The 21,202-nt window shown below is 46.4% G+C and overlaps 1 protein-coding gene across 1 annotated transcript in view; it reads left to right on the forward strand.

The window, feature by feature from the left end:
- Nucleotides 1-16,574, forward strand: part of LOC115600097 (olfactory receptor 14J1-like) — a 48,449-nt gene extending 31,875 nt beyond the window's left edge. Inside the window, exon 2 of the mRNA XM_030468326.1 lies at nucleotides 16,136-16,574. Coding sequence (XP_030324186.1) covers nucleotides 16,136-16,574 — 439 coding nt within the window. The remainder of the gene's footprint in view (nucleotides 1-16,135) is intronic.
- Nucleotides 16,575-21,202: the final 4,628 nt, after the last annotated feature.

Genomic DNA, 21,202 nt, shown 5'->3' on the forward strand with positions numbered 1-21,202 from the left:
GGTGTCCCGGCCCATGGGACAAGGGTGAAGGCCCATGATCTTCAAGGTTCCTCCAACCCATTCCATGGAATCCTCCTGCCCAGTATCTGGTTCAGGTAGGCCCAGGTCCCACGTTTGGTTTTAACCCAGGTCCTGGAGATTCCCCTTGCAGCTCCTCCCAGCCCCAGTTCTTTTGGTCACATTGAGGGCTCAGACTTTTCCCCCAACCACCTTGAACCCCAGGGGCTGTTGAGTACGTGCCCTAATTAATGAGCTCTGGAAGGCTCAGTGGAGCCCATTGATATCTTGAGGTACTTTGATATTTTTGTTGTGACTTTGACTTCTGCAGATATGTCTTCATTCTTGCCTCAGTATCTGAGGTTCCTGCGATGAGGCTCACAAGTCCTAAAAGCTTTTTATCTTTTTGTAATTTCGTTTACATCTTCAAGACCTGAAGAGCTCATTGTTAATTATTCTTGGTGGAGTTAAGGAGGAAGTTTTCAAAGTGAGAACAGATGATATAGCAGCATTCTCCAAGTGATAATGAACCAGAGGGTCACCTAAAAATGTCTGCTCCTGAAGGAAATTGATAGAAAAGTGGAAAATATCCCTTATGAGGGAAGGATGAGAGAGCTGGGGCTCCTCAGCTTGGAGAAGGGGAGAATGAAAGGGAGACCTCATTCCTGTTTAAAAATACACAAATGGAGAGAGCCAGGAGGATGGTGCCAGGCTCTTCTCAGTTATGCCCAACGATAGGACAAGAGGCAACAGACAGAAGCTTGAGCATAGGAGGTTTCATATAAACACAAGGAGAATGCTTTTTGCTGTGAGGGTGACAGAGTACTGGCACAGGCTGCTCAGGGAGGTCGTGGAGTCTCCTTCCCTGGGGATATTCAAAACCCACCTGGAATTGTTCCTAGGTGACCTCCTGTAGGTGACCCTGCTCTATCAGGGGGGTTGGACTCAATGATCTTTCGAGGTCTCTTCCAACCCCTGACTTTCTGTGAGTCTGTGATTTTCTACGCAGCACTCAAGGCTGTGACCAAGATAAGTTGTGGGGAGCTGTGGGGAGTGCTCCTTCCCATCACTCCCATCTCTCTTCCAGGTATCTTGCAGGACTGTCTCAAGGCCAGGGTGTTTCCCACTTGGGATATTTTTTTCCTAAATTACCACCTGGTTTTCTCTAATTCTTACTGTTTCACTGTTTTGTGAGCCCTATTTTTATTCTGCATCTCTACCTTGTTCCTTTTATGTGATTTTTCACCAAATGTGATTTTTTACATATCTTTTACTTCTTTCAGTTAATAAATGACATCAGGACTGTATGATCTGTGCTCCCCTGTCCACTGGTTCCTGCTGCTCTGTCACCAGTATGGGGGGGTTTTCTTCCACCACCTTTTAATTCCAGATCAAAATCAAACTCAGTCTCAGAAGCCTCAGATTCACTCCAAATATTTCCTCCATGTTTCTTGGGATCCCCAAATCCAGTTTTTTCACCTGGATGGTTCAAAAACCAATCCCCACCAAGAGCAGAGATATTTGGTTTTTCAAGTTCTTTCCAGAAAAGGTTCCAGGAGACATTGCCCCAAAGCATGAAGCCCTTTGGAGAAGACTTTAGGGTTTGCTATGCAGACCAAAGACACAGAAGAACCTTCAGGGCAATAAGGGCTGTCTTGGTCATTGTCCTTCTGATTTACACCTGAAAGCACTGATTCAACAGCTTCTTATCTCCAGGCTCCTGAGGGTTTTTTTTTGTGATCAGATCAAGAAGTGTGTCCTCCCATTCCCTTCTTCCCACCCTCATGACACCAGCCCTTCAGGTTTTTAAGCCTGGAACAACCTTTGTGGCTGTTAACCCTTTCCTTTAAGCAACAAATTCCCCCCTTTGAGACTCATGGGGGTATTTTATACAACCCATAACCTTCACTTTTGTGCTTGCAGAACCACAAATCACAGTGTGGTTTTGGTTTGAGAGGATGTGAAAGATCATCTAGCTCCAACCGCCTGCATGAACAGGGACATCGCCCACTTGACCAGGATGCCCTAAACCAAATCTAAGCCAAATCCAACCTGGCCTTGAATAGGCAGCTTTTAGGGATGGGGCAGCCAGAGATTCTCTGGGCAATCTGGGCCAGTGCCTCATCACCCTCACAGCAAAGAATTTCTTCCTCATATCTCAAGTCAATAACACCTCTTAGAGTTTGAAACCATTCCCCCCTTGTCTGGTTACTCCAAGTCCTTGTCAAAAGTCCCTCCTCATCCCTCCTCATTTGATGATTCTGTGATAAAATGTGTAACCCTTGGAAATGATAGAGGGGGTGCCAGATGATCATTCCCAGAGCTCACACCACTTTGGAGAAGTGTCTCGGGTTAGACAGTTGTTCTGTCACCAGAAGCCCCCTGTGAGGGGGAAGGGGAGAAGGAGTGGAGCTCTGGGGCTTGCAATGAAACCAGATTTAAAAGCGGAACAATAATAATCTAGTATTAACAATGAGTACCATGGCTCCAGTGGGAAGGCGATGGTCATGTTATGTGGAGGAGGAGGTCCCAGGTGTGGGAACATTGCCTGGTAGGATGGGACCCACTGGGGAAGGCAGCCATGGAAGAAACCAAGCCATCCCCCCAAACTTCAGTCATAGACTGGTTTAGGTAGGAAGGGACCTTGAAAGGTCATCCAGACCAACTTCTTGCTCTACAGGGAGGGTGTGTGTTGTCATACTGTAGAACACTAGGGTTGGCCATGTCAGAACAGCTGCCCTGGACTTTATATCATGGTCACATGGATCCCTCATTCCAGAGCTGTGAAGAACCCAATACAACACTTCTGATCTCCCTTGCTCTTGTTTAGTATGAGTCTGTAGCCTGCAAAATTCAAGGTCCTCTAATGAGGAAAAAAAATTCTTTTAGAGTGAATTCTGTTCCATGAAGATGAGTGTGAAATAGAAATGAAGGAGAAGGAAGAACCTTCAGGGCAGTAGCCCTGACCTGGGTTTGTCATTGACCCCCTGAGTTTACAGCTGAAAGCAGTGAATTAACAGCCTCTTATCTCCAGGGCCAGAGGGTTTTGTGTCAAGGTTGGGTCAGCACCACCCAGCTGTGATGTGTCCCCTCCCTCCCTCCCCCGCCTGTGCCAGAAGCCTGATGTTCCCATCTCCTCCAGGACACAACCATGTTGTCCCCCCCCTGCCATCTTCCAACCCAGGGCTTAGGAGACACAATTGGGGACTCCCAAAACATCTCAGGAGACCTCAACTCATCCCAGTGGATGACAGCTCATCCTGCATGTGGGTGTGATAGGGGAACCCCCAGGTCATGGTGAGATTTAGTACGATAATGAGGGACCCAAACGGGTAGTCTAGTGGTTGGGTGGGATGCAGTGACCCCTTTATCATGCCAGGGATTGTTGACAGAAATAGGAGAGCACTTAATCATCTCTTCGAGTGAAAGTGCAATGGGGTGATCCCAGCTCAAGCAAGGAGTGGCTCAAAACCCCAGCACCCCCTGCCCCACCCAATGCCCCCTTTGGGTTTTTTGTGTTAGTGTAGCTCCTAAAGATGTAGTAAAGGATGATCAGTGGGTGTCCAGCTCTATGTGTAACCTCTCTATTCCACCGCACACTCCATTTTCACCCACAGTATGTTGTAGGTTTTGGCTGCCATCACCACAGAAAAAGCCCAGCCCTACTTTGTCACTGCACTATGGCTTCTTCCACAGACATGGGGTGACTCCATCTGGGCAATAACGTCTCTGGGTGACCCGAAGATCAGAGAGCATATGGTCGAAGCATGACATTGGTGAAGCATCACTGAATCAATCCAGGAGAAACATTTGACATCAGTGAGAAACATGGTAAAAAGTTTAGGATCTGCTCAGCCCATCTCCACCATCAGAAAATCCATCAGGTTGAGAGACCTGAGATGTCCTGATTCTGGGAAACAGTTTAGTGACAGCTCGGATCTGGTCCAACGGTAACACCATCACACAGGCACCATGTCCTACACCTGCCCAGACTGCATAAAAGGTTTTAGCAGGAGATCAGATTTTATACAGCATCAAAGGATCCATACAGGTGAGAAACCTTTTAAATGTTCTGACTGTGGGAAGGAGTTTACCCGGAGTTCCCGTTTATCAGAACATCAGTGGATCGATACAGGAGAGAATCCCTCTAAGTTTCTGGAGTGTGGGAAGGAATTTACCCATACTTCCACATTATCAAAGCATCACCGCATCCATACAGAAGAGAACCCCTATAAGTGTCTGGAGTGTGGAAAGGTGACCAGCCGACTGAGAGAAGCAGCACGTGACTGCTTTAACGTACCCCTTAAGGGAAGTACCACTCGGTGGGAATCAAGGAGGATTAGGATTTGTGACAGTTCCCCTTAATACAAGTGATGTTAGAAGTTTTATAAAGGATATGGGAAAGCTTGCCCAGCCATTAGGAAAAAGCTGGAGAAATTAGAAAATTGGCCCAATAGGGATTTGGAATAGTTTTTCAGGGAAGCACAGAAAGTGTATAGAGGGATGAGAACGTGAAGATGAAGGTGAAAATTTTGGTAGCAGCGGTAAGGGAGGTAAATCAAGGAAGAGATATGGGAATGAGAGGGCAAGGAAAAACAGGGGGGTTCCGTGGGGGATCACAGCAGAATTTTCTGTGACATCCAGGGGGCCCCCTTTGTTTTTATTGCAATAAAAGAGAGCACATTCAGAAGAATTGTAGGAAGAAAGAGCAGAATGAGAAAATGTTAAAAGGAGAATAGGGGGGTGTAGCAAGACGAACCTCTTTTAGGGGACGGCGCTTCAAGGTCCAACCAGGTATTCCAGCAGAGACTCACAAACAGTGCTCCGAGCCTATAGCCCACAGGGTTGACTAGCCTGGATCAGTGCTGTTGCTCTGAGAGCAACTGACCTCTCTGCTGGTTAGCTCAGGAGTGAGCTGAGCTTGTGTCTCAGGCCTCACCTTTTATTGGCCCCCTGGTCCTGCTCATGCGCAGTGGGGGCCCACCCTAATTGGGCACAGGTGGGCTTGACACAAGCTCATGCTCACTCCCTGGCACTTAGTGGCACCTGGATGCCTCATTACACTACATTTCCCCCCCCCCCTTTTTTTTTTTTTTTTTGTGAAAAACTACCTTGATAATATTAAGTACATAATAAAAACATATACAACAAAAGTTAAAATTTCTCTCTTTTTTTTTGGTTTTTGTTTTTGTTGTTTTTTTGGTTTTGTTAGAAGAACACAAGCAACAAGTAAGAAAAATTATACGATGTCCAAATGTGCAAGTTTGGCAAGGTCATTCGGTTTGAGGTGCTGGATGATGCACCATTGTCCATTAGAGATCTGGTGATGGGAGGGCGTGACCATTTACTGGGTACCCAAAGAGGTCTGGAGTCTGTGGACACACAGCTATAACCTCTTCCGGTAAACTGTAGCGGCTTGGGCCCTACCCACTGACCTGTAGATGCATCCTTGTAGTTGATTTGGACTTCTGGCATGCGATTGATTTTCTGGGACGAGTAGTGGAGTAACACAGGGGGTTGCTGGGAATCGCGGCTTAGACTAAGAAAATTTGGTGTAAAAAGCACTTTGCTAAGCCGGATCTGTGGGTCCATGTCTTTGCTGTCCTTTTGTTTTTGTAGATATGTCTTCAGGGTGCGATTAGCTTTTCCACTATCGCCTGGCCTGTAGACGAATGAGGGATTCCTGTAATGTGTTTTACTCCCCAAGTAGCAAGAAACTGCTTGACTTTTCCGCCTGTATAAGCAGGCACATTGTCAGTTTTTACTACTTGAGGGACCCCCATAACAGCAAAGCAATTGGTCAGGTGACGTACCACATGTAGAGCCTTCTCCCCTGTCTGAGCTGTCGCCCAGAGCATGCCCAAAAAGGTGTCTATCGTTACGTGGACATACTTGAGTCGTCCGAATTCTGGGATGTGTTTGACATCCATCTGCCAGATCTCTCCTGCCTGCAGCCCGCATGGATTGACTCCCACTCCTAGGGCAGGGCCAAATTGTGCGCACTGAGGGCATGCTTTAACAATCCCTTTTGCATCTTCCCATGGAATTGCAAACATGCGCTTCAACGCCCTGGCATTTTGGTGGAATAAGGAATGGCTGTTTTGAGCCTTCGTGAACTGACTTCCGGGACCCTGTAATCCTAGGCTGACCAGGGAGTCAGCCCTTGCATTTCCTTCACCTAGGCCCAAGGATGTTTTATGGCTGCAGATGTGCAAGATGCAGCACGGTTGTGCGTGAATTTTCAGCACACGTTGTAATGTAAGAAAGAGCTCCAATAGCCTCTGGTTTTGTACTGGCTTGATAAGAGCATCCTCGATACGGTTCGCCACTCCAACCGCATATTGCGAGTCAGAGAAGATGTTAAGGGGGACACATCGCCATGGTGTTAAGGCCCAAATGATAGCCAGTAGTTTCAGAGTCTGCAGGTTGTCCTTGTCGGTGCCCGGAATCAAATGTTGCTTCCACTGTCCCTTATCCTGCCATATGCAGGCAGCAGTTTTCGACCTTTTTCCAGCATCAGTGAATACTGTGATACCAGGCACTGGGCGCTCTGAAACAATCGGTCGCTCTATCCAATGGAACTGGCTGATGGCCTGTAGGCGCTTGTGGTTTGGGCCTCCACGATGGATATCTCCAGAATATTCAAACAAGACGAGTTGTAGTGGTGTATAGCGTTGCAGCAACCAATCAAAATCAATTGTTTTGATGGGATGCTGATCCATCCTGGCTCTTGACCATGTACTTCAAGGCAACGCTGTCGTCTCTTTCGTATCAGGAATGTCGTTATCTCAGTTTGTTGCCAGATACCTTTCTGGGCCGTGTGTGGTGGAAATAGCCATTCCAAGATGGCTATTGAATCTGATTTTTGAGAGCTCTGACTGTGCTTTTGGTCACGGTTGTCATGGTGGTGTTCCCCATTTTCCTTCTGCCAATTAAAATCCTGTAAAAGCAGTGCGAATGGGAATGAAGGGTGATTACACACCCAGACTCCGATGGGTTGGGTGGCATCTCAATGATCTGCAAAGCGGGTTGCCAGTTTGTGGATGACCCGTTTTAACGCATTGGTATGGTTCTCGTTCCAGTCCACTAATGCATCTGGTTGCATGCCCCGCAATAGCGACAAAAGGGGGTGGAAGTCCCCATTGGTGAGACCTAAAATGGGTCGAACCCATTGAAGCTCGCCCACTAGCTTTTGGGCATCGTTCAATGTTTTAATCGAGCTTATTACTTCTAGTTTTTGCGGTCTCACCATGGCATGAGTGGCTTGCCACCTTAAGTAGCTCCAGGCTGATTGTGTTTGCACTTTCTCAGGAGCTACTACTAGTCCTTTTGTCTTCAGTTGGCCGGTCAATATTTGGCAAAGCAGTATGTCATCCATATAGTGGTATATTAGCGTGTCCGGCATTTCTTTTCGGATCGGCGAGAGTGCCCAAGCCACATACATTTGGCATATCGTTGGGGAATTTCTCATCCCTTGGGGCAACACTACCCAATCGTATTGCTTCGCAGGTTCACTTTTGTTGATCGATGGGATGGTGAATGCGAAGCGAGATGCGTCTTCACAATGTAGGGGAACGGTGAAGAAGCAGTCCCTAAGGTCAATTGCCAGAAGGTGCCTGCCTCTAGGTAACATTGTGAGAAGGGGCAGCCCAGGTTGGAGGGCGCCCATTGGCCACATCCGGTTGTTAACCTTGCGCAAGTCGTATAGTAGTCGCCATTTTCCTGTCTTTTTTGGAACTACGAAGATGGGCGTGTTCCAAGGACTGACAGACGGATGGATGTGTCCTGCATCCAGCTGCTCTTTTACCAGACGGTTGGCGATTTCTAGCCGCTCTTTGGATAGGGGCCACTGCTCCATCCAGACAGGGGTGTCTGTTTTACATTGCAGTCTGGGAGTTGGCGGCACTTCTGCAGTATCCCTTACTCAAAATGTTGAGGGGGTTGGATGGGTTCAGGGATGGAGAGAACAGCCCCTAGTTGGCTCATCACTTCCCTGCCAACCAACCCTCCAAGTTGCCCTGGTAGCGGCAACACATAGGGACGTACGGTTACCGCTTGTCCTTAGGGAAACTGTAGTTGCATGGGATTAAGGCCCTGAAGCGGGGTGGAACCACCACCTATTCCCTGGACGGCATTGTGGGCAGTGATAAGTTTCCAATGACGAGGCCACACATTAAGGTTGATTATTGTAACATCAGCCCCGGTGTCCATCATCATGGAAAGGATCTTGACCTCTTTTTCCAGCGGTCAGCTTTACAATAATGATGGGCCTTGTCTTCATCTGTTGCACTAAGGTTACCAGAGTGCTTCCAGAATATCCAAAGCCCTGACTGCCTCGTGCCACGGGGGAGTTCTTTCCCAGATTCGTTTTTGGGAGGAGGACCAGTTGTGCTAGCCGGGTTCCTGCTTTGATTATCAGGGGGGGCATTAATGTAAAGCAAGTAATCATTATCTCCCCTGTATAATCCCCATCTATAACTCCTGGGAGCACAATAAGTCCTGCAAGTCCAGTGGAAGAACGGCCCATTTAGTAAGGCTCCAATCGTGCTATTTTCTTGGTATATCAGTCCATGAATTCCCGCCGGTATCCGGTAAACCTGTGTTGTCGTCAGCGTGACATCTATTGGTGAGGGCACATCGATGTCTAGGCTTCCCCTTGTGGCTGGGGCGGGGAGATGGTGTAGAGAGCTGGCCCAGCTACTTGTGTCATGGCGCAGGGGCCTTGTGCGCTGTGCCTTCTGTTTTTTGTAGACCTGCATGCCAGGTTGTTGTGGTTGTCTCTCTGACATCGGTCACATCACACTGCGGCTGAGCAAGCTCTTGCTGAGTGGCCTGTGGCTCCACAGCGGAAACAGACGGGGGTAGATTTCCTTGGTCGGTTTCTCCTTTTGAACCGATTACCCCTTCTGTCCAGCCTCTGTGCCACCGCTGCGAGGAGCTTTTGGGTGGGTTCCAGGGCGGCGGCAAAGGCACTGGCCATGCCTTGGTTTTGTTGTGTTTGGGTGGCCCTGGAAGCCACCTCTAGCATGTCCGAGACATCAGCCGTTTTTGGTAAAGTAGAGAACAGCGACTTCATTCTCGGATTCGCATTTTCAAACGCCAGCAGCTTAAACATGTTTTCCTTCTGCTCTGCTCCCAGCTCGGATTGAGCCATGATGGACTGCCAGAGTCTATCAACAAAATGTTGAAAAGGTTCATTCATCCCTTGCTTAACAGCAGTAAATGAAGGGACTGGAGCAGGCTCTGGAACCACGTAAAAGGCTCGGTGGGCTAGGTGCGCAGCAATGTGGTGGAGCACAGTCGGGAACTGCAGCTGGACTTGGACACCTGCATATCGTCCCGAGCCCGTGAGCATCTCGGCGGTTATCCCTGATAGGGGATCCCCGGGTGCTCGAGGGCGGTTTTCCTCTACTTGGGCCAGGCGTTCCCATTCTTTGGCCCAGACAATCTGCTGGGAGGGGGTAAGCAGGTACCTGGCCAGATTGCGGCAGTCGTGGGGGCAATTGGTGTCAGCAGTGAAGAGCCAATCCAGGACGGCCTGACCACTCTCTGATTTTAATTCTCCCTCTCTTAGGGTCTTCTTGGCTTGCTGTAAGGTTTTCCAACTGTGCTGTTCAAATTGAGGTGGCCCATTGTTATCGTGCAGAACAGGGCAAGCAACAGTGCTGGCCTCCCAATCCCTTTCGAGAATGGCATCACAGATGAAGCCAGACCATCTTCCGGGTCGGGATTTATCAGCACCTTTGATTCCTTGGTTGTTCTGCCTTGATAATAGTGGGGTTTGAATGTCCTCATCATCATCATCAGGGAGGGTGGGTGGGTCTCGATATTTATGGAAAGACGAGCATTGTTCTATGTCTGTCATCCTCTTTTCTAAGGATTTCACGGCCTGATTTGTTTGTTCCAGGAGGGCTTTTATTTTGTCCTCCAGGCCGATGGGTGTAGCTGGTGGGGTGGCTGCTTCTTTCCCATGCTCTTTTTCTAAGCTGGGAGGTGGCAGTAGGGATGGTTTCAAGCAGCAGCTGGGGCCGCCCATCTCGGGGGCATGGGCTGTTGGCATCTTCACATTCTTTTGTTCATTTCTTTCGGTGCTCGGAACAGGTGCTTCTTTTTCTTCCTCCAGCCCGATATCTGATAGAAACTCAGCTATGGAATGGTGCAGCTTCTCTCTCATGCCCTTGATGGCAAGGCTGTTGTCCCTTAGTCCTAGGAACATCTTCCGGGTTTTTTCATCCTCAGGAGGAGGGGTGGGTAGCGGAGGTGCTGTGGGGACAACACCGGATCCTGCTTCTGGTGGTGGTGTTCTAGTGTCAACACTTGCTTTCGGCGGGAGTGCTGCAATGGCAGTGATGGCAGCTTCTGCCTCGGCTTTTATTTCTTTTAGGGCATTGATCACCACTCCCCAGGTACCGTCTAATCCAGTTGTGTTTTTGTTAACTTCTTGAGTATGGAGGTCTCCCAATAAGTTACTGACCTCCTGCCAGAGTTCCCACGCAGCCGCAGAGGATGGGGAGGAGGAGAGCTCTTGCTCCTTCGCCAGTGTCACCAGTTTCTCATTGACATGGGTACTTGCTGACAATCCCATCTTTTCCTTTTCCTTGGTCAATCAGTAGTAGGGAAGGAACGGTAGTGGATCTTCTTACCCGACTCCTTGGGTTTTCTGCTAATGCTAGTTTGCGCCAGACTGGATCCCTTTTTTCTGATTCATCTGAGCACAGGCTAGACCGAGGTCTATGCCCGCATTCTCCACCAGATGTAGCAAGACAAACCTCTTTTAGGGGACGGCGCTTCAACGTCCAACCAGGTGTTCCAGCAGAGACTCACGAACAGTGCTCCGAGCCTATAGCCCACGGAGTTGACTAGCCTGGATCGGTGCTGTTGCTCTGAGAGCGACTGACCTCTCTGCTGGCTAGCTCAGGAGTGAGCTGAGCTTGTGTCTCAGGCCTCACCTTTTATTGGCCCCTGGTCCTGCTCATGCGCAGTGGGGGCCCACCCTAAGTGGTCACAGGTGGGCTTGACACAAGCTTATGCTCACTCCCTGGCAATTAGTGGCACCTGGTTGCCTCGTTACACTACAGGGGTTTCAGGGGCTTTATTTTCTGGGGACTACAACATCAAATGAGCCCTTGATAAAGTTACTCATAGGTCCCCATAAGGAGGAATTTTTATTTTTAGTAGATACAGGGGCAGAAACGGTTTAATCCTATTGTAGATAGGCTTTTAGAACAAGGGACTTTGGAACCTTGCATGTCCCCGCATAATACACCAATACTGCATATAAAGAACATACTGGATGGTGCAGGATTTAAGGGCAGTAAATCAGAGAGTCATCAATAAATTTCCAGTGGTAGCAAATCCTTATACTTCATTAAGTCACATTTCTCTCAAATATATTTGGTATAGCGTAATAGATTTAAAGATGCATTTTGAGCTTGTCCTTTACATGAAAAGTCTAGAGATTATTTTGCTTTCGAGTGGGAGGATCCATCGACAGGGAAAAGGCAGCAGTTAAGGTGGACTGTGTTACTGCAGGGATTTACAGAATCACCTAATTTATTCAGGCAGGCTTTGGAGAAGCTGTTAGAGGATTTTGAAATGTCTGAGAATGTGAAGTTGTTACCATATGTGGATGACCTATTAATAGCTGAGGAAACTGAAAGAGAAACACGGGAAGTTACTATCAGATTATTAAACTTCTTGGGGAAAAAGGGACTAAAAGTGTCAAAGTCAAAATTTGTGGAGCAAGAAGTAAAGTATTTAGGATATTGGCTAAGCCAAGGTCAAAAGAAACTGGAGCCTGATAGAGTATCAGGAATACTTGCTCTGAGATCCCCAAAAACTAAAAAGGAAATTAGACAATTATTTGGATTACTGGGATATTGCAGACCGTGGATTGAGAGTTACAGTGAAAAGGTAAAATTTTTGTATGAGGAGTTGACAAATAATGAATCGGATGGTCAGAAGAAGACGATCAGAAATTACAGGAAAAAAGAACATTAATATAAGCTCCAGTATTGAGCCTCCCTAACCTGTAAAAACCATTTTTCTTATTTGTCAATGTATCAAATCAGAAAGCTTATGGGGTGCTTACTCAAGATTGGGCAGGAATAAGAAAACCTGCAGGATACTGCTCAAAATTATTAGACTCTGTGAGTAGGGGGTGGCCAGCCTGTTTACAGGCTCTGGTGGCAATTGCATTACTTATAGAAGAAGCACGGAAAGTTACCTTTAGTGCACCACTGAAAGTATACACCCCCCCATAATGTTAGAGGTGTTTTACAGCAGAAGGCGGAAAAGTGGCTGACAGATAGCCGGCTCCTGAAATATGAAACCATATTGATAGACTCTCCTAATTTGGAACTTAAAACAACTTCTGCACAAAGTCCTGCACAATTTCTGTTTGGGGAACCACCAGAGAAATTACAGCATGATTGCCTACAAGTAATAGAAACCCAAATGAAGGTGAGATTAGATTTAAGTGATACTGAACTGGAGAAGGGAGAAAAATTATTTGTAGATGGATCCTCCCGAGTAATAGAAGGGAAAAGAAAATCTGGATATGCAGTATATTATTTTATATTTTGATTGTGAGGAAAAATTAGCCACTACTCATAGACATTGCACGAATTTACAAAAATAACAGGCATTATTATTTAAGCAAATGACAAAGATTTATTTTAGGGAAAGGAGACAATAACACCACCTTTAAAGGAGGGGGGGAAAAAAAAAAAAAAGGAACAAGTTTACAAGAGGAGAAAATTTACACAAAATAGTCGCTTTGAGGAGAGAGTTGTTAAGAAAAGGAAAGAAAAACAAGAGAGCAATTAAATTTTATCACCATCCACGGGCCCTGGCCTCTGGCTGGAGAGGGGGGGGGCGTAAGTGGCGAGAGAGAAAGGGGGGGAAGAGAGAGCTGCGCCTTCCCCTTTTCTCTTGGAGTTTTTATACAGCAAAAAGGGGTTCTGTTTTTTGGTTTTTTTTTCATAAATCACTGGCACACAGACTTGCTAAAGATGACACACAGATTTTGCCATCCCAAGAACTTCTCTTTTATTTATTATTATCTTTCAGTCTTTGTTACCTTGCTAAATTTATCTTTGTCTTGACTATGTACCAGGAGGCGACCTGATTAGCAGTCCTATCTTTAGGTGCATGATACAAAACAGAAGCTAGTTAAGCTAGGGGTAAAAATCTGGTAGTTGAAAATATATAGATATCCCATTTTGTGTGGTTATCTTATGTCACGTGGCTCTTTTTGGAGTCTGTGCTTTTTAAGCAGGCCAATTCCGTCTCCGAGGTTTCTATTAAGGAGCAATTGGGAACCGCACCCTGCCTGGCAACAGTTCTTCCACTGCATGTCTTTCCTGGCTCAAACGACAGTAAATTTTTAACGTGTGCTCGTGGGGGGTGGTAAACTGTCTGTTTTACCACACATTTGCAACATCGTATTTGCCTCCCAGCCTGGGGAACCGAAAATCACACCAAGAAGAACATAAGCTGATAAGTAATTGGAGAATTTCATATAGTAATTCCAGAAATTTAGATACCTGATAAAATGTAACTTGCAACCTTCTAAATCTAACCATTCTAAACCCTCAACATTGGAAAGATTTGGAGGTGAAATTTGAGATAAAAATAAATGGGTCTGGTTATGATCCAGGAGCTGTGATTCATGTAACATTTACGGAGCGAATTAGGGAATCCATAGAGCACAGGTTGCTTTTTAACTCATTTTATCATGGATTTGAAACTGGAGTGAAATATGAAATCCCCACAATTGCTAAAAACCTTTTTTGTAAATTTGGCTGAAAACATTGCTAAATCTTTGAATGTCACTAACTGTTAAATGCTCAATAGAATCATTAAGTTATAAGCTGTGGTAGAAATTGTTGTAAATAAAACAGGGGATGCTTCAGAGCTAATGGAGAAACAGAATACACAAATGAGAACCTTTTTATATCAGAATCGCTTAGCTTTATATTATTTGTTAGCACAAGAAGGATGTGTGTGTGTGTGAATTCAATCTAACTAACTGCTGCTTGGAAATAGATGATGAAGGAAAAGCTCTACAGGAACTGGTACAGGAAATGAAGAAACTTGCACACGTTCCAGTTCAGACCTGGAGAGGAATAAATTTGGAAGGAATTTGGAACAATTTCCTGGGAGGTGATTGGCTGGTAAAAATTGGGATTGTGGTGTTGGGGATTTTTGGGGGATTGTTAATTATACCATGTTTAATACCTTGTATGACACAATTTGCCCGATCAGAAGTCCAAAAAGTAAAAAATGAAACCCTTAAATTGTTAGTGGTAAATACAGGTGAGGAATATCAAGAAGAGGAGGAAGAAGGAGATGATATCGATTTCTGTTCCTGTAAATGGTATTTACATGGCAAGAATGATCCATGTAAATGTGAATCTTGTAAGTATGGGTGCAATTTGTGTCACACATGTTTGTATTTCTAACCAGTGAAATTCAGAATTAAACTGAGAAAGAAGTGAATATGGGGCTAGACAAAGCAGTTGAAACATGTAATTTTCCACTGTTTCAGTGTGAACAAAACAAGGCCCTAACAAGTCTAACTTCTGCCTCAAAGATAATTAAAAGTCTAAGTCTTGTTCTTAAAACAAGGATCTGCCAAGGAAAACTACGCACCAAAAGAATGTGAACATCTGCACAAGAAGAACATAAAGATGTCACAACCAGCAGATAAGAGTAAAGTTATGGCTAGGGTCTGATATCGCCCTGTAACAATAGAATGAAGTCAGCGAAACCAAGAAAGGTAAAAAGGTCAAGCTCGAGGAAGACTTCTTACTTCATCTAAAGACCCCCTAACGACCCCTTGATATCTCCCCTAAAGAGGACTCCACCTAAACTCCACCCAGACTCCACCTATCATGAATATTATAATGACATGATGCAATCCCTATGAATATGCATGCAAACCCACCTCCTTTTGAGTATTCATAGAATTGTAATCAATAAAAGGTAATCCTAGAGTTTTAGATTTGTGCGTGTGAGTGGAGTGGAGACTCCCCACGCACCCAGCGCTGTTTTGCTTTCTGCAATTTCAATTTTATTAATTAAATTAAACTATTGACAGAATATTGAGACTTGGCCATTTTTAACACCTCTTTGTGCAGCTGAGAGCAGGACTGATGGACAGAGTGGCTATCCTCACTCTGCACTAAAGGATAGTCCCTTTGCCTTTCAGCACCCCCACGGTTTCAGTTGCAGGTAGGCACAAATGCCAGGGGCTTCTGCATTCAATATTTCTTCAGGTGTGTGGGAGAAACTGGACCAGACCACACCACCCACAATCTCTTCAGCTCTGCACTGCAGGCTGGTGGTGCATTGGGAGTAACAATGCAGAAAAGCTCTTGGATGTCAAGAGGTGACTGAATCTGAGATCCCCCCCTTTTCCTTTTTACCAATTGCTGTAGGGCAGCTCTTACCCCTCCTGCTCATTTATGGACATTCAGCCAGGATAAGCCAGGGTGTTTGAAAAGGACATGCCAAAGGTGTTCATGAAAGGGGAGAAGCAGTTTGTGTTTCTCTTGGAAAAATTCAATATTTTCAATCTATTTAAAGGAACACTGCTCTAACTGTTGCCTTTTTTTCTTCCACTGATAGGTCTATATCCCCAGAGGAAGCAGATGTCCAACAGCAGCTCCATCAGCCAGTTTCTCTACCTGGCATTTGCAGACAGGTGGGAGCTGCAGCTCTTGCACTTCCGGCTCTTCCTGGGCATCTACCTGTCTGCCCTACTGGGAAACGTCCTCATCATCACCACCATCGCCTGTGACCACCACCTCCACACCCCCATGTACTTCTTCCTCCTCAACCTCTCCCTCCTCGACCTGGGATCCATCTCCACCACTCTGCCCAAAGCCATGGCCAATTCCTTTTGGGACAACAGGGATAACTCCTACATAGGATGTGCTGCACAGATCTTGTTCTTTGTATTTTTGATGCCAGCAGAGTTTTATCTCTTGACCATCATGTCCTATGACCGCTACGTGGCCATCTGCAAACCCCTGCATTACAGGACCCTCCTGGGCAGAAGAGCTTGTGTCCACATAGCAGCAGCTGCCTGGGGCCCTGGGTTTCTCACTGCTCTGCTGCACACAGCCAACACATTTTCCCTGCCCCTCTGCCAGGGCAATGCCCTGGACCATTTCTTCTGTGAAATCCCCCAGATCCTCAAGCTCTCCTGCTCACACTCCTACCTCAGGGAACTTGGGCTTCTTGTGGTCAGTGCCTGTTCAGTATTTGGCTGTTTTGTTTTCATCGTGGTGTCCTTTGTGGAGATCTTCAGGGTTGTTCTGAGGATCCCCTCTGAGCAGGGAAGGCACAAAGCCTTTTCCACGTGCCTCCCTCACCTGGCCGTTGTCTCCCTGTTCATCAGCACAGCCATCTTTGCCTACCTGAAGCCCCCCTCCATCTCCTCCCCATCCCTGGACCTGGCAATGGCAGTTCTGTACTCGGTGGTTCCTCCAGCAATGAACCCCCTTATCTACAGCATGAGTAACCAGGAGCTCAAGGGTTCTCTAAGTAAATGGCTAGGGGTTTTGTAGCACACATGGGCTGCATCCTTTCCTCTGCAAATAACCCAGAGTATGTGTCAGGACATTCCAAGTCTGAATTTTTTATACTCTTCCTTTTCTTCAGCTGTGATTTTCATTTCTTCAAAGTAACATCAATATTCATCCTTCCTCCTTTACTGTCCACCTTTTTTAAAACCAAGACACACAATTTAAAGGCAGAGCTTCCACTCGATTTAAATGAAATAAATAAACCCGCATTAAAATATTTTGTCTGCTGCCCCTGTTCAGTGTATGAATGGAAAATGAAAAACCCTCCCTGGCTGCAGCAGCCCTGGGAAGGCTGCTCTGTGCCCGGAGCAGTGAGAGCTCTTGAGGACCACAAGGGCCAGGGCTGTTGTGCTGGGCTGGGGAGAGGGGATGGCCCTGAGGGGCTGCAGACCTCTGTAGATCTCCTGGAGAGGAGAGCAGGGGATACAGGGTGCCTCTTGCTCCTTTTGCCATGCATGGTCACCCATCTGGGGCTCTGAGCTCTCTCTGCCCCCCAGGAGCTGCTGTGTCCTTCAGAGGGGCTGGGGCTGTGGTGGGACTGCCCAGAGCAGCCTGGGGTGGGCACACAACTACACAACTTTAATGAAACAGTAATTATAAATAGGGAAAAAATTACTAAAGATAGACAAATATACAGGAAAATTGATACCACATTCCTCTCCTCCCTCAATTACTCTCATGTCACCACCGAGGCTGAAGGGCAGCCCTGGGAAAGTCCAGGCTGGACTCCTGGAGTCGGCAGCAGTCGGGAGCTGGAGGCAGGAACACACAGATATGGGCTGGCACGGATCAGGACCACAGCCAGGCGAACGGACGGAATGAGGCTTTTGTTATATACCCTGATGTTTCACATATTCACTATATTTCTCAATACGCCTATACATATGCATCCCCTACTCCTGCTTCGTATTACAATTACTCCCAAGAGGTCATTTTCATAATCTCCTCCCTCCTGCGTTTGTGTAGTGTCTCCTGGTCGTGGTCGAGAGGGTCGTGATGATAAAGAAAAAATGAAGCAAAGGTCTTTCTCTGGGTAAATTTTTCCCCTTTGTCTCTGGGCATCTGCATTTCTTCAGTCTTCAGCCAAGCCAACAACATGTTTTGTTTCTTATCTCAAGGTTTCTATAGTTATCACTTTAGCACATATATTTCCCTTATAAGGGGATGACTACCTAAACAATTTCTTAGCTTCTATTAAACAAGCATTCTGTGTTAGCTTCTCTCAGGTCAATGTGACCCCTAGACAGTTACTAGCAGGCATTTTATATCGACCTTACATCACATATAACCCACAACCATGCAGCCAAGCACTGCAATAAACATCCCTGCTTTAGAACCTTTCCCGGGCTCTAAAGTTTGTTTCTGCACCTCACACCCTTCGACAAATTTCCAACCAATCCCCAAGCAGTGGTCAAACCCTGCGGCACACTCACTCCACTTTATCTCCTGAGTGTGCCATCTTGTGATATGGAACAACCCTGACTGAAATAACTATCTGTCAGCAGCCTTTATATATTTAAATCTCACTGCAAATAAGTACCAAAAATATTTCTTATCAGATTATCCCATGTAGAAACGTAACCTCATTAGAGCAACTTTTGCCCAGCAGATACTAGCATAGTGTATTTTATTGTGTAGGAAACTTACTTCATTTGAAATTTCTCTGCTTGTCAAGAGGGAAACTCATGCTGTGCCTGAGTGCAGGAGTTCTATATGTGAGATGGGTTGGGAGGTGGTTCAAAGGAGCTGTAACATCCAGCTGAAGCCTACAGTGGAGAAGTCTGAGAGAAGAAAAAGACACACCTTGGCACCCCCACCACCTTTTCACCACCACTTCTCACCTCTGGCTCGCAGCAGGCACTCATTCAGCACCTCCACATGGCACTGTGCTGCCTCTCCACCACCAGCGTGACACCCCCAGAGTACTGCCTGTTGGAACAGACTAACCTTTTATCAGCCTCAGCTGGAGACTCTTTTTATTTGGATTCACTGGCCCACACCTCCCCCTTTCCCCTCTTCACTTGCAAAGCTCCCGGGGGAAACCCAGCGCAGCAGGGCCAGAGCCGGTGTGAGGCACAGAGGGCATGGCCGGCACCTGTAGACGGGTGGAGATGGGTGAACCCTTTCTTAAGGTACAGCACTTCAAAGTCAAAGAGGTGTTCTCACCAAGGTGCACAGTCAGTGCTCTAATTTTGCTGCCTTCAAACTCAACTAGCCTCACTCAATGCTTCTGCTCTAGACTGAGCGAACCTAATCCTTTGGCTGCTCAAAAATGAGCTCCACATGTGTTTGGAGGCTCATCTTTTATTGGTTGCCCAATCCTGCTCATGAGCAGCTGAGGCAAACCCTAATTGGGTGGGGCGGGGCTAAACACAGGTGGGCTTAACACAAGCTCACACCTTCTACCTGGTAATTAGCACCTGATTGCCTCAAACAGCACCTGATTGCCTCAAACATGGAATTGTGCATGCATGCTCAGGCCATTCCTCTACTCATTCCACTACACTTCCCCCCCCTTTTTTTTTTTTTTTTTTTTGAAAAAAACACAAACAACAACCAAGAAACTGTGAGCTTGCTCTGCACCCAGGACAGAAGATATGTGTGGTATACATGTGGAACTGAAAATATAAAATATGTCTCTCAGTCCAGTTTTTTTCCTTCACCCAGCTGGTAATTACCATATGTTTATCTCAAGGTCGCCCAAACCTAGCAGGGTTCCAGGACACAAAGATAAGAAATGACTCATCCCAGGAAGCCTGGAGATTTGTATGTATCAGGGCCATCTTGAATGAAGGGACCCCCCTTTCTTTTGGGGGATAAATAACCCTAGGAAAAGACGGGAAAAGTGGGCTTCTTCGGCTCGACGTCTCCTCAGCTCGTCACCCTGATTTCCAGCTACGAAAAGGCATAGCAGCAACTCAACAGCGAAAACCAGGAGCAGCCCCCAGCCCGAGGCCTGGCCCTGCGCAGACCGTGATATTTTCTCTCTTTTGTTTCTCCCTTTGTTACTCTTAACGACCATCGATTAAGGTGATTACTTTATACAAAAGGCCTTGTTGCTAGTAAAACCGGCTTTCCCTGTTTAGAAATAAACTTTTGTAACTAATTTTAAATCCAGCAGTCTGGTTACTTGTCAATTCAAGCGTCGTCTCTGAGTCAGTGGCTGAATTTTCCTCGTAATCAAAATATAAATAATAACTCGGATCGTAACAATATGCGATGTCCAAGCGCGCAAGTTCAGCAAGGTTATTTAAAGAGAAGGGTTTGAACTGCTGGACGATGCGCCGTTGTTGGAGATGGGTGCAGAGTTGTCTGTTGGAGATACGGTCGTAGCAGGGCATGTCCATTTACTGGGTACCCAAAGAGGTCCAGAGTCTGTGGAGACACAGCTATAGCCTCTTCCAGTAAATAATAACGGCTTGGGCCCTACCCATTTGTTACACTTGTAGAGGTAGAAAGAAAATTTTAAACGTAGTTAGACTAAGGATTAGAACAGTTAGGTAGGCCTGGGGAGGTTAACAGGAACTAGCCAAGAATGTGCTGATCCCTGCAGAACAATGATCAAAAGGAACGGCCAGCTGTGAAGAACAGAAAAAAAAGTAAACTGACACTTTGTACCAGAAAAAAGAAATGAAACAATATACCCAGGTGGTGGGCCAGGTGGAGGGAGCAGTTAAACAGTAAACTTTAGAGATGTCAATCTATTGTTATCTACATGATTTGTGTGGTTGTTTGTAACCAGAACCCTACACGTACCCTACAATGTCAAAGGTATAAAAGCGGAACTGAAAATGAGGGTCGGCGGAATCCTGACTTGGGACGCTAGCCCTCAGGTTTCCCGGGCCCCGAATAAAGCACCGCATAAACTTAGTTGGTTTGTGTCTTAATTACGGGCAACAGTTTTCTGGCGACCCAGATGGGACTCCGGAGGCGGCTGGGGCGGTTCACGTGCTGATCCACTCCAAGCTGGCACCAGGTGATTCCTGGGGGAGACATCAACCCGTGCCCGACCCCGCGCCTGACGAACGACCATAAGGTAAGCCCGAAGGTGCTTTATTCCTTATAAGACAGTTGGTATTAAGGGTTGGTTGTTTGGAAGCCTAGGCGCTGGTCATAAGACACAGCAAGCAGAAAGCTGTGCAGATCCAGCACTTGTCACTCGCGGCGACGACTATAGACAAGTTTGGTATTTGGTATAGGAATTTGGTAATCGGCTGTATATCGGTTTTGTGTGTGTGTGACTGCGCGCAAGTGTAAGTGTCAGCATGCTGCCGTTTAAAACCTTCAGAGCTTTGTCTTGTAATGACAATGATATTCCTGAGGATTCGCCTCTAGGCTGTCTGTTAAAACATTGGAAAGAAGGAAATTTTGGGCAGGCATTGCGAAAGAAAACTTTGATTGATTATTGTAATCATGTGTGGCCCGAATATGAAACAGGGGGGATGCAGTGGCCACGAAATGGTATAATGACTCCTGAAATATTAAGTCCTATGATGAGTTTTCTGCGGGAAACTGAGAAATGGGATGAGATTCAATACCTGGATTTGTTTTATTACCTAAAAGAAAAACCGGAGTGGCAAAAGGCATGTGGATTGTTAGTATTAAAAGCC

The sequence above is a fragment of the Calypte anna genome, chromosome W, assembly GCF_003957555.1.
Source record: "Calypte anna isolate BGI_N300 chromosome W, bCalAnn1_v1.p, whole genome shotgun sequence".
NCBI lineage: Eukaryota > Metazoa > Chordata > Aves > Apodiformes > Trochilidae > Calypte > Calypte anna.